Here is a 15,234-nt window from a genome sequence, read left to right on the forward strand (position 1 = left end):
GTAGTATGGAATGGACTGGAATGAAATTTAACTGAGGGGGGGCAACGGATGGCCCAGCACTGCGCCCTATTGAGATCTATTGCGCTAACCCTCGATATGGAATGAGTTGCATGCCACAGGTCCCCTACGCGCATACATGACTCCCTTAACGACCGTCCTACAGCCAACAGAATCCATATAGGCCAAGTACCATTCCTGCTTCGGAAAATTCCCTCAAGGTCCCCCTGTCGGTCTGAGGCAAAAATCCTCCCCCCCCCGAGTAGGTCCGCCTCGGGTGCCATTGTAGAAGCCATCCAACATCGCTGAACTATATTCCAAGGAGGCCGGTCAAGAGAGTCAGCAGCAGCAGTGATCTGAAAAACCAGAAACGGGTTGATGAGGAAAGTTTGATGGGGGAGGAAAGGAAGTGGCGAAGATGAGTGGGTTCCAATCGCCTGATAACCTTACCTGATATTCATCCATAGGAGTGAGGAAAAACCCCGAAAAATCCTCACCCAGACATCTTGTCCTGACCGGGAATCGAACCCGGGATCGTTGGATTCGGAGTTAGACTCGCTAACCAACGATGGACCATCATGGTAGTAAGTGAAATAGGCTGCTGTTCTCCTTACAACAAAATTATAGGCTATGTTTGACAGCGTTTACAAATATTTCATTTTTAATAACAATATTATCATTTGTAATTTGTAGCTTTGAGTAATATTTATAAATACTGTGTAGCCGTTACTCAGTAAATTATATGAATGAAGATCTAATTTAAGATATTCTTTACGTCTACTTTTATAACTCCAAAAAGTTTCACTTTCACATAATCAATATAGTATTAATGTGTATTGAGAAATACTCATATCATAACGTTAACTATAATATTTCATTTCTAATGTTATAATGTCATTATACCTTCTCAAGTTTTGTAGTTTTTAATATCCAATACACAGCTGTACTCAGAAAATTACATAACAGAGAATCAGACCTGTAAATTATTTTTGGCAAGACTTGAATTTTTTAATAACCAATATAGAGACGTTCTACAAAAATTTACACAAATGAAGATCGGCATATTTGTATTATGATGTCAGAGATGAGCTCAAAATATGTCAGCAATTCTGCCTTCGGGTATAATGTTTATTGTAGCGTGTTTTGTCTTATTCTGAAAATCAATTAGTTCTCGAAACTGGCGACAGACGGATTTTGGAAAATAAGAAAATTGTGTAGGAAAATTGATACTGCATTTCACTATACTATACTATACTATACTATACTATACTATACTATACTATACTATACTATACTATACTATACTATGCTGTGATATGCTATAATATACTATACTATACTATACTGAAAACTCTATTTTTCCGCATGTCCTTGGATGCCGAGCTTCAAAGTAAGGATTCATTCATTGAAGTCCGTTCAGCCGTTTTCCCGTAATTTCCATCAGCATTTGAAATTATATATACTCATATATACGTATATTATATTATATTATATTATATTATATTATATTATATTACATTATACTTACTTACTTACTTACCTACTTACTTACTTACTTATTTACTTACTCGCTTTTAAGGAACCCGGAGGTTCATTGCCACCCTCACATAAGCCTGCCATTGGTCCGTATTCTGAGCAAGATTAAACCAGTCTCTATCATCATATCCCACCTCCCTCAAATCCATTTTAATATTATCTTCTCATCTACGTCTCGGCCTCCCCAAAGGTCTTTTCCCTCCAGCCTCCCAACTAATACTCTATATGCATTTCTGGATTCTCCCATTCCTGCTACATGCCCTGCCCATCTCAAACGTCTGGATTTAATGTTTCTAATTATGTCAGGTGAAGAATAGAATGCGTGCAGTTCTGTGTTGTATAACTTTCTCCATTCTCCTGTAACTTCATCCCTCTTAGCCCCAAATATTTTGCTAAGCACCTTATTCTCAGACACACTTAACCTATGTTCCTCTCTCAAAGTGAGACCACAACTGTTTTATAAATTCTAACTTTCAGATTTTTTGACAGCAGACTGGATGATAAAAGCTTCTCAACCGAATAATAATAGACATTTCCCACATTTATTCTGTGTTTAATTTCCTCCGTAGTATCATTTATATTTGTTACTGTTGCTCCCAAGTATCTGAATTTTGCACCTCATTAAAATATAAATTTCAAATATTTATATTTCCATTTCGTAGAATATTCTCGTCACGAAACATAATCATATACTTTGTCTTTTAGGGATTTACTTTCAAACCTATCTCTTTACTTGCTTCAAGTAAGATTCCCGTGCTTTTCCTAATCGTTTATGGATTTTCTCCTAATATATTCACGTCATCCGCATAGACAAGCAGCTGATGTAACCCGTTCAATATTATATATTATATTATATTATATTATATTACATTATATTATATTATATTATATTATATTATATTATATTATATTATATTATGTTATATTATACTATATTATATTATATTATATTATATTATATTATATTATATTATATTATATTATATTATATTATATTATATTATTTTATATTATATTATATTATATTATATCGTCTCCCTCATGCCAAAACCATGAATGTGCATTTTCTTAGTTTTGAGAAAAACGAGTTTAAAATTTCTAATTCCCATATAAATTCAGAAAAACTTCATTTTAACCAACGTTCTATGTTAGATATCATGGATTAATGTAATTTAATTAGATATAAGTAATAAAATATAATAACTGAATTTCTATCAATTTTGGAACACTTTCATTGTTTTGGCACGCAGCCCACACACATTAAAATCACTTTTAGGTTGACATAAAATTTTATTATTTTTTAATTATTTCAGATAGTACGAAATTATTTTCTTTATAAATCACAAAAATTTATTTCACTGTTGGGAAAGTGCATATTATTTGCAACATTCTTTGTATAGATCAATTCTTTCTCACAGAATATAATGAAAATTAACATTTATGAACCAATAATACTTTCTGAACAAGAAATAATAGAAACGTAGAAAACATACTTATAATTTTACTCTGATTCATTCTCAGATTCATTTGGTTGTGCAAGTGTATCACGAACACCTGTTCCACTTTTCAGATCGAAGTAAAATCCATGATGTTCTCTGGGTATCATTAGTTTCTCGCACATTGTGAGAAGATCTTTCAAATTTTAAGCCAAAATAGGGAATTTTTCACTGTAGGAATTTTCTGTGGGCGACCTGAAGGCCTCTTCGGAAATACTTTAGTGAAAGGGTCTTCAAAGTTCTAATTGTAGAAAACAGATCTTGTTTCCCCCCCCCCCCCATAGTGTAGCCAGCATATAGAGCGCAGAGTTAATTTTGGTGATCTCTGGTTTTCAGTGCTAAAGTTTAAAAAATCGCCATTCAACATGTTACGGACAATGAAAGAGCGAGGTCATCTTCTACAAGTCTAATTATCTGCGCCGAACCTTCAGGTACATAAACTGGAACAAGCGTAGATTATAATAATTAATAGTAAATAATTATTTACTATTTTGGAATGCTGGAATTGCATTCCATTTCTGTGTTGCCTGTTTCGAAGAATTTCTGTTCAATGGTAACAATATAGGGATGATTTTGAAAGCGTCATACACATTCCAACAAATATAGAATTTTTTTGCTGTCCTCCACAGCCATCAGACATCATATTTACCTCCTTAGTGTTAGGGAATGACATGACAATCATAAACACAAAAAGAAATTTCATTACTCTCCCTTTTACTCTTAGTCTCATCCCATAGATAACTCACTCCATCTCGTGTTCCCAAATTATAAATTGTATACTGCAAGTTTCCTTAAGTAAAAAGATTGTCCGCATTGAGCTTTGGCGGTATTCAAGACGGATTCTAGATCAAAACAAAAGGCCAATATATTTTGATCTGAAATTGCTTGCTGTTTGTCATTATCTCTTTCCATGCGAGCCGATATTCTTTTTCTGTAAATGCTTTTCACGTTGTTCCTTTACTTGATCTTTCTCTTCTATAATCATAGCATCAAATGTTAGAGATATTTTTTGCAGTGGTCTTTTTTGCCCTAAAATGTCCTAAGTTGTATTCTCTAAAGATATGCTGAAATTTAGAGAGTGATACAGGTGATTTAATTTTTAACTTCACATTTTGATTTGTACTCAGTGTACATAATAGTTATGTTAAGACTAGAATCAAGGTATCGTTTTGAACTTTTCTGCCTACAATATTGAGATTCTACTGCGGAGTAGCTTAAAATGTGTTCTCTTATATGAATTTCAGAAACTTTGTTGTGAGGGATATGCCTACCACGTTTGTCCTTTTCAATCACATCGTCTACATACTTCTCATGGGCACATCTTATCATCATCAATCGGTAATGTTCAGAGTGGGGAGAAAGAAGTCACGACCTTTTCGTTATTTACAGTGAAATGATGACAAGTATATTTTCTTCGACTGTTGTTATATTCCTACTGGTACGAGCCTTTGCTTTTCTTTCAACATGACTGGCAATAAATTGTCTCTGATGATCAATATTTCCCATGTTACGAAATGATGTAATTATCTAAACTCTTTGGTCTTCTCTCAATTTAGATGTGCATTGGAACTTACATCTGTGCTTACAGGATACAGGTCTGGCAGGTCTTTCCAGTCCACGATGACCGACATATGCCACGCCTTTTGTCGTTTGTGTCTTGCGTATGTTTATTGTTCCATATAATTAGTTTAGTTACAAACACGGTATTCTTCTTTTTATTCTACTGTATATATTTCACGTTACAACAGGTTATGACATCGGGTTTTCCGCCTTTACATCTCGCACCGACCTGACGGTCGTCGATCAGTCAGACAGACTAGCTGTTTGTAATGATCCCCACAGTACGTTTTCACCTGAAGACGAATAGAAATTCACTCTTCGAAACGTTGGGTTATAATTTTGAAAATTAGGTAAAGGAAAGTCCAAACTGTTTAACTATTGCACAATTCACATTGCTCTCTCCTCCTTTCATTCAGATCAATAAAATTAGTTAGGTTAGGAATATTTTAAATGCACAGAATTAGTTTTTTGCAGCTAGAATTGTTTTTATTAATTTTTTTAATATAGTTATGACTTTGTTATTTCCATTAACACTAATGTCTAAGTAATTGTCATTGTTATTTCAATTACTATTTTTTTTTTGCAGTTTTGTTAGTGAAACTCTAATATATAAGTTTTTCGGCAGTTTTTAAATTACCGTAGCTCCGTAATTATGAATGTGATCCCATCAATTTATTTATATTTGTGTTCCAAATAACTGTCACAGGTTAACCAAACAGTAAAGCAGCAAAGGTTAATTACCAGAATTGCATAAAAATATATTTTCCAAAGCCTCTTTAGTACTGTACCATGTTACAAAAAATATATAGATGCAGTAACTAATGTTTGTGTCATTATGACAGTTATCTTTAACACTTAAGTACTCGCAAACTATTTTGTGACATTAGTACTCGCGTGGGGGTCTTAGTGACCCCCAAGCAAAAATACGAATAATTAAAATATAAAATTCATAGTTCTACATAAACTTTCTATCTCATATGGGTCATTACTTGTCATAATGTTCTTAAGTAATAATTTGCATGTATATACACCATAAAAGTAACACTGTAATACTTGTGGACTGATTTGTAACATTAGTAGTTGCGTGGAGGTTAGAGTGACCACCAATTAAAACACGAATTAAAATATGAAATTTCCTGGTTCTATGTAAATCTTCTAGCTCATATGCATCATTACTTGCCATAATCTTCTAGAGTAAGAGATTTCACATATAGAATCACAAAAATAATAATATACTACTTGTGGACTAATTTATGACATTAGTAGTCGCGTGGGGATCAACAGAACCCCCAACCTAGAACATTTAAATTACGGTAACGCAACAAATGACAGTGATCAATTGGAAGTTAGCATGTAGTCGTGTTGCCAACACCCTTTCAGGAAGGTATTGATAAGCTGAACAATGTAGACAACAGCATAAATTAATACAAACCAACATATAACACTGGGGATCAACATGACCCCCAAGCGATTACTTAAATGTTAAATAATTTGAAAACGATTAGAGATATCTCAAAACAGATTGCACCTTTTTTTTTAAATTCCACATGATTTTGAGTACATACATGATCCCCTTTCCATTCGAAATTTCGAAGTTACATCCAAAATGGCGGTTTTTGAGATAGCTGAGGCCTAGAATCGAATGTGTCACTGGTAGAGTATTTGGTCTTACAAATACTGGTAACACTTATAGTACTCGAAAATCAAGCATATGGAATATATTTATATGGTTCCAGACTTTTGATTCACTCTGTATAATCAGAGTTAATAGTTCTTCACAGTTTATTTGTTATTCACTTATGCTTACAAACTACATTTAAGAGTTGTAATGTATTTGATCTCTGACGTGAGCTTTCATGTTCATAAATTAGTTCTAATTTAAATAAATAGCTTTTGTTTTAAAAAACGAGTTCATATTATTTCAAATGTAATCAATTAACCAATGGAAATTTGTAGCCATATTTGTGATTTTTTAACATTTCTATAAAAATTCAGATATTCAATGTTCTTCTAGCATTTGGAAATTAAGTTTCCGAGAAGATAACTTTTTTCTTACTATTCACACTTCCACTAACATTATTATAATCCAAGGTACATGAAATTTGAAATGATAATTAATATAAAAAATTAAAATATTAAGAAGCGAAGATATAATCTTTGGGACTCTTGTGGCACCTGAAGATATGATTCCTTTAAGAAATAAATTTAGGAGGTAAATACTCTCATAATTCATAACTTTTGCACACCCAAGCTCTTTTATGTAAGTAAAGAAAAATTGCACTCCACCCTAGTGTAGATGTCAATATTAAAACTCTGAAAATGTAGCAAAATTTGAAATATTATTCTATGTACAGAGAAAAAAAAGTTTTGTTGCACAGTTACTTTATAAGTCCCAGAAAAGAGACAGTACGCATGATCAGACACACAACGAAACAAAACTAATTTTATTACCTCAACTAGTCGTTCTCTTGTGAACCAGGTCGCTCGTCCTCTGATCATGCGCACTGCCTCCTTTCTGGAACTTATAATAAAGTATCTATGCGACAAAACTTTTTTCTAATACTGCACACTATACGGGTGTAGATGTCAATATTAAAACTCAGAAAATGTGGCAAAATTATATTTATTTCCATCGGTACAAAATAAATATAATAAGTTACATTTTAACAATACTCACACAATATTACATATTGTACTCTTTGTATCACAAGCGATTTCATTAATACTGTCATTCCCTCTATGCCAGCATCGATTATTAGCCTACTTATTACGTAACAGGAAATTTTGACGTTGCGTTTACACAGCAACTAGTGGCCCACAAGATACAAATACAGATGATGAATTTGGGGCTGTTGAGATTATTTTGGGATTTTCATCCACGTGTTGATATTTAATTTCCCCGACGTTTTGTAGCTATTTACAGACTTTATTCGCATTCCACAAGACCTGGAAGGCGCGATTACAACTGAGATAACCTACATACAAAAATCCAACTCATGATATTATCATTCAGTGCTGACATGATAATGAAAACCAATATTAGGAACCGGACAGGAATCACTCTTCACTATGAGTAGTTCAGGAACGTCTAAGAAATTCAATTTTAGAGTAAAGTTGAAAGTTGCGAAGTCTTCTTCATATGATATTCGATTCTTTCTCCAGAACGATTGCCATCGAACTTATCAAGTAAGCATAAACAATGCTTTCGCCAAAGATATAAAGGCCAGAGCGTGAAACACAACGCTAATTGAAGGGTTCAGAGCCATAGTGGGCCAAGCGCCATTTATGAAAAACGGAGAAAACAAAAGTTAAAATTAAGTGATTACCATAATTTAATGAAACATATAGCAAGTAATATAAAGTATGCACATTAAAATTAAATGATATGTCAGTCTTCATTAAATTATGGTATTTACTTAACTATAACCCTTGCTTTCTCCGTTTTTAATACTTGGCACTTGCCCCGCTATGGCTCTGAACCCTTCAATTTTCATGAATTACTTAACTCATTCATATAGCGTTGTCAGCACTTTAAGCCGCGAAATGCTGTATGTTTTATTTTTGTAGTTTACTTTTCTTGCAGGGGAATATGTTTGCATGATTTTTAAACTGTCAGAAAATCTGAATCTCAAGAAAAATGAAAGATAAAGTGAAAAATAACTAGGAAATATTTGTGTAAAAATTGAGCCTTAATTTTACACTTAAAATGTAAAAATAAGTAAATAAACGTAAATTATTATTTCAAAGAGAAAAATCATTAAAATTAAAAGATAAAAATGTAGAATGAAAACTTATTATTAACCGATTCAGGATATAATTGTGTCAGGATCGTCTTTGTGGTATAGTTATCACCATAATAATCATGATCATCACCAGTGGTGGCTCGTGGGTACTGAATTCAGGGGGGGCTGCATACAAAAATAAACCAAGCAACTTACCTTATTTAAAGATTAGTTCCATGCGCCTTGTCTTGTAGGTTGCAAACTTTTTAATCATCATCTTATTAAAATCCGATATGTCGTTTAACATAGTCTTTACAATGGAAAACATAGCTAATGCCGTCAGTCCCTCTTCTCTCATCGTATTTCTGAGATAGTATTTTACTCTTTTCAAACACGAAAAGCAACTTTCTGGTTCGGAAGTTGTCATTGGTATGGTGATAACTATGCGTAGTAGTTCCACAACTTCTGAAAATGAGGCCTGCAAGTTCTCAGATAGAAGAAACTGCAAGAGCTTGACTGCGTCACTGATATTTCTGAATTCTTGTCTCTGATACAACACAGTGAGTTCCGTTTTTAGTTTGTCTTTATCGAACATTTCTCCTGAATTGTTAAGGTACTGAACTGAATAGACTGTAAATATTGTACAGAATTAAACATTGTTGCACTTGTTATACTCACAACATTAAAGAAAATGTATTTAAAACTGCGCGCTACTGACAAACTGCTGTAAATTTTGTAGCGCCTGGCAAATCTGGATTCACGGCGACGGGCAGCAGAGGGAGGGGTAAAATTAACGCGCAAAGCATCCGAGATGAGACTGGCAGCTCCAGGGGAGGAAGTGGCTTCAACAATCCGTCCTTGTCTCTCGTTTCGCTCTGGCATCACCAGGGGAGGAAGTGACTTCACTAACGATTGCGTGCATTCAATGAGAGCGAAATTAAAAAAAAAAAAATTCGAGCCTCTAAATAGAGACTGTATAATAAATGTATTTCACAACATAAAACGAGACATGAGCCACAAATGTCTGGGGGTGCTGCAGCTCCGCAGCCCCCCTTCGAAAGCCGCCCCTGATCATCACTATCATGATGATCATCATAACCATAGTTATCATAATAGCTTTCTAGAAAAATGGAAAATTCGTGTAAGATGTCGATTGAATTACTAAATCTATCTTTGCAAACTTAGAGAAAAAACGGAGAGGAAATTAATTAACGAAAGTAGGTGGCGAAGGATGCTGACATGCAATCACGACCAAACAAAATACTAATTTTTATCATATGTCCAAACGAGTCCAAGGAAATTCCTACAATTCGAGATAAAGTCAATAGCTGAATATATGGGAGCTAAAATCCTGGAAGGAACTTTTCTTTCATTTAAAATACCTGGTAACACGATATATTCCCTTTCTGAGTATGAGTATAAAGATATTTAAATGTCAACACTCAATCATAAGTTCAAAATAATCGAACAGGAACATGGTTCTAAGCTTTTCTTAGTATAATGTTGTGCACTTATATAGAACCTTTATTCCAGAGCGTTCCAGCGATAAGTACCGGCTTATTCGTCCGCTGCTTGGCGGCGGCTGTGGTTGAGCAACTGCCGGGCGGCCAGCTGCCCCTCTCACGGCGTTCAATACCTCATGTAACGTTTCAATGACTAGTCTATCTGAGATTGGAATACGTAGAGAGCAGTCGTGTTATGTTGTGTCGTGCCGCTCATTTAGTTACCACTTGGAGATTGCGTAATGTGAGATATTCTGTTCTTCAACGTATGTAAATTGTGAAAACTTATTATACGAAAAAATCGTGTGGCAAAATTAGGAGAAGATTTAGAAATCATTTTCCAGGCCGACCAGTTCCGATCAGGAGGGCAAAAAACAATTAATGAAACAGTTTATTGAAACAGGTTGTGTAATTGACACAAAAAATGACAACCACAATCTCGTGTGGTTACAGAAGAAAAAATTGACGAAGTTGGAGCGACGTGAGTTTAAGGACACGGGTGCCGGCTGTAGTTAAAGCACCGTGTCGCCCAGCGGCCGAAGAAGAAACCGGTATTTATCGCTGGAACGCTCTATAATATCGTCTTCATATACAACTTATCTACTTTCCGAGATATAAATTCAGAAATTCGGAATTCAGGCATAGAAAGTAAATTGTCTCTCACAAAATTCCACTACTCTTCAATTACGTCAGTTATCTTAATCACTAGTTCAATATCCATGGGTGCTAACCGTGATACCATCTTCACATGACACAAACTTCATGAGATCAGTATGATGAAAAATTCTGTAATGTAATAATACCTGGAGCTGATACCGATACCTGAATATTTGTGTTGCTTCGTGTATAAACAATCAAATAATTTTTATATAACTATTGGATTAGTATACACCTGATGGAAGAGTAGATAGTTGGCGCAAGAGAAAATTTTACCTGAACTGACTGCATCAGTTGAGAGCGGCGGTTGGTTTTGGGATGCATCAATTGAGCGCGGCGGTCACTTCAACACGAGTCACAGTAATTTTCCTTCCCAATTTGCAGAGACATAGGACTCTTTGTACATTGACAGGTATGTATGATTAAAAATGCTGCTCTCGTAAACATGCTCGTATCGATAAATTATTTTAAATATTTGTTCTAGCAATGTATTGTTCAATATCTAGGTCACTTTCTTGGATAATAGTAGGCCACTCTCTGTAGGAAATCAATTCTAATAATATTTCCGCTTTTATATTTACAAAGTAATTCTTCTATATACTGTTCCCTCCTTTTATATGTAGGATTGGCTCTAACAGTATTCCCTTTGTCATTCATTTTAATATATGTGCTAGTTTGTGTCTCAATAATGACTTGAAATAAATAGTCTATATGGGGATGCGCACTATTAAAATTCAGAAAAAAACGCTTTGTTGAACGTCTCACATGCATTATTAGTTCTGTCTGATGTAACAGTATCAGAAGCCTATAAATCAGGGGGAAATAACGAATCCGGTTCATAACATTTGATACCAAATAATCAACAAAGCCTTTGATACTTTCATTAACAGGTTGTTTGCTAACTAATTCTTCAACAAATGCATCTCCGACTTCATTTGGAGGAAGAAATAAAGACCGAATACCCAGTGGAACCATTTACCGTTGTCAGTATTGTTATCGTTATACTGATTAGAAAGTCTCAAGGACTGAATTTTTCTCCACCAAGCCTGACTTACACTGCACACAAATTTTCTCACGTTCTACATGTCATATCTATGCCTAGGGAAAACTGACCATCGCGCTCAACTGATGTATACCCAAAACTTACCTCGCGCTCAACTGAGCATTTTTAATTCTTTCGCGCTCAATTGATGGCATCCCTGATTTTTCATAACAATTTAAAACTGAATATTCTAAATCGTTTTGAATACAAACATTGGGATTATTGTACTAAATGGGAAATTTCTTGGCATAAAGAATGATTTACGTAAGAAATGTATACAAGCACTTGATGTCTTCTCTTTGCAATTTATGGTCATGATAAAAACTCTTCTCGATAATCCATTGCTTTGTTCTATATGTAAGTTGGCCCTAGTATTATACTATGGCTTTGAAGAACAATTTATCTGTGGACAATATAATCTATAAAGTGACAAAATTAGCTTGTAATGAAATAATCTTAGTCATTTTCGCCATTCGACATTATAAGATAATAAGAAAATGCAAGAGTTCTTTGCATTAAGATTTTAGGAGTGATAACGTTTGAATGAATAATATGGCGCAGAGTCTGTGACAAAATTACGGTTGTTAAATATGTAATGCGAAGAATCGCAACATTTGCTTACCCAGAGGGCAGAAATCTTACATGCGACTGTTCACAGTAATAACTTATTCAGTATTTGTACTCTCGTTAGATAAAAAATGTATTATATTGACAATTTTTAAGATTATATTTTGGTAATATTATAATACTGTATGCTATATCACCCAGGGCATTGATTTCAATGTCTTATACAATAATTTTACGTTTTAAATAGCATAACCCAGAGTTTTTCAAAATTTCTAGCTGATAAATTACTAGTAATACTAGGCCTTCTTACGCTATCAGACAGTTATGATTACAGTCAATGAAATATAGGATTGTGATTGACACTGCGTGGGCAATCTTACATGTGTGGTGATTAGGCGTTACCTTACTTGTTGTTGTTTAGTCAGCTGTCCGAAGACAGGTCTGAACCTCACAAGTGATACCAAGAAGGCACCACTCATAAGGGAACTAAGTCAGGAGATAATGGGGTAGATTGGCCAATTCCTTTTCCCCTCCGTTCCATACAACGCCAATTAGCTACATATTACACTAATCAGACTTCAGATGTGTACAAACAATCGTTCTTCCTCTGACACATATCAAGTGAGATCTACTGCCTGATAATAGGTGTATATATCAGCCAGAACCTCAATTAGAGTAGTTATCTTACCTAACAACAATTAATGATCTTCTGACATATCCCTGGGTCATGGGCTGTGATTGCGCAAGATGACGCCGAGCCCACACACATGTGAGTTTGCCCATGGAGTGTCAATCACAACCTTATTTATTACTCATTGTACACATTTGTCTATAATATGGAAGAAAAAAAAAACAAAAAAAAAAAGCAATAATACTAACTTATCAGGTATTCGATGATAGGACTACGGCTTGACAATCAATAATTAGCACTTTTCCAGAATATGTGCTTGTGTTCTTAAATGTGGGGGCAAAAATGTGGGGGCAAAAAATCCTCTCACAAGCGGAGCACGAGGTACCTACTATCTGTAAAACTATGGAAAAGGACGTTACCAAATAAGTGTGCAATAAAAATGATTTATTTTGTTGAATTATACTCTCTTTCTCCTCATCACTCACAATAACTTCTTGTGTATTAACGTTCATATTAATTGGTACAAGAGTCTGTCATGGTCGTTCAAGATTTGATTACAGACGGAATCGTAATCATTGAGCTTCCCCTTATTGCAAACCCAGCACTAAAATTTCCAAGAAAAATATCCTTACAATCTTCTTATTGCACACACTGCCCTGTAATCTAATATCTAGTGTCAATATTCTGCCTATTATTGCACATTTCACCCTTCGAACAACAAGGTACTCTTATTCTATTATCTAATATTACACAGTCCGCATTTCGATGAACAAGCTACTGTAAATATAAATTAAAATTATGCGGTAGAATCACATTACATGTTGACATGAGACAATAAAGATAGTAGTACAGTAGGGATTCAAGAGTGTCCTTTAAAAATTAATGTTTTAGGTGTGATATTGACAACAGTTTATGCTACAGCGTCTGAGTTTCTTCGACGGGTCAAATGATGTGACATAAGAATTATATTATTTAAGTCAGTAGCTTGTCATCATTGTTATAAAATATATAAAATATTTACTGTATGAAAAAGGCGAATAATATTATGTTTCAGAAAGAAAATTATCCTTTTCTCAGTAGAGAGAAAAGACTAAGCGAACTTCTTGTTGCAGTAAATGGAACGATTTACAGTGACAACCGTTTATTAATCGGTGATCAGAAATCTGTCCTATTGTAAACCGAATTTCTGGAGAAACTGTTGTTGATTTCGTGTTTAAACGAAATATTGTTAAGAACAGAATGCATCTTGGATATTATAATATGAATGTATTTAAAGAAAAATGACAAGTAATAGAGAACGATGTCGAGATATCGTACATTATCGATCGCGATAGCCGCTACCGGTTCTCCTTGGACGCATACTTGTCGGAAGCACTTTTTCCGTCACCACCACCCCTGAAGCCCTGCTCGATTTCGTCGAGCGTCTTGCCGTGCGTCTCGGGCAGAAAGAAGTATAACATAACCGTGCCCGCGGCAGCCATGATGAAATAGAAGACGAAAACATTATGGAAGCCCAGCCAGTGCTTCATGAAGGGTAGCAGCTTCACGGCCACGAAGCTGAAGAGCGAGGCTAAACAGGTTGTGAAGCCACTGGCCGATGCTCGAATTCGCAACGGAAACATCTCGCCCAGAATCACAAAAGGCAGCGGCAGAAACCCCAACGTCGCCATAGCAACGCCGAAAACGAGCGCTAACACTACAAACCAGCTGTGCTCTGCTACCTGCTGACGGGTAAGCTGGCCCAGGAAAACAGCCAGCGCGCCCGTTGACAGCGCCAGCCCAGCCCCTGACGTGATGGCTAGCGTCCGGCGCCCGCAGCGTTTTGACAGATAGCTGCTGACTATCGACATGATGAGGCGAGCCACGCCCACGAGCACTGTGGCAAGATAGCCGTCGAACTCGATGCCAGTCTCTATGATTAGCGTTACTGTGTATACGATGAACACGAGGATCCCGGACCATTGCTGAAAGAAGAAGAAAGCGTTGATAATGAGGAGAGGTTTGTAGGCCTCTGGCCGCTTAAGGAAGGCAAGAGTTTCCCTCCAGGTGTTTTTATCGCTGTCCTGGGATGTTTTCTTCTCTATCATGGCCTCCAGCTCTTCCTGCAGGTCTTCAGGGAGCGGCTCTTCTTTGGATACCATCCTGATGCGCCTTATCGATGATTCAGCTGCTTCAAATTTTCCTTTTGTCGCGAGCCACACTGGGCTCTCGGGAAGGAAGAACCACACGGCTACAATGGCGATGACAGGAGAGCTAGCGCAGATCCCCGCCACGATACGCCAGCTCTGTTGGAATATCAACCCCAGGATGTACACAAGCACGATGCCCAAGGAAAATCCTGTAAATGACACAACACTACAGTCTCACTTAGAAATATTAAGTATAGGGGAGAAAAGAGGAAAGAATAATTAACCCATTGAAAGGAATTTTAGACTTTTTAATCATTTTTATTTTTATTTAATGTATCCACGTACTTTCATAGCAAAATCATATACGAAGAAAAGCGGTTAAATAAGCAATGATA

The 15,234-nt window shown here is 35.6% G+C and overlaps 1 protein-coding gene across 2 annotated transcripts in view; it reads right to left on the bottom strand.

Annotated features, from left to right (window-relative positions):
* Positions 1-7,194: 7,194 nt before the first annotated feature.
* LOC138711883 (facilitated trehalose transporter Tret1-like) overlaps positions 7,195-15,234 on the bottom strand; it is a 75,128-nt gene continuing 67,088 nt past the window's right edge. For both annotated transcript variants that reach the window (XM_069843159.1, XM_069843160.1), the window contains exon 4: positions 7,195-15,048. In XM_069843159.1, the coding sequence (XP_069699260.1) occupies positions 14,048-15,048 (1,001 nt within the window). In that variant the 3' untranslated portion in view covers positions 7,195-14,047. The remainder of the gene's footprint in view (positions 15,049-15,234) is intronic.

This window comes from Periplaneta americana, chromosome 13 (assembly GCF_040183065.1).
Source record: "Periplaneta americana isolate PAMFEO1 chromosome 13, P.americana_PAMFEO1_priV1, whole genome shotgun sequence".
Taxonomy (NCBI): domain Eukaryota; kingdom Metazoa; phylum Arthropoda; class Insecta; order Blattodea; family Blattidae; genus Periplaneta; species Periplaneta americana.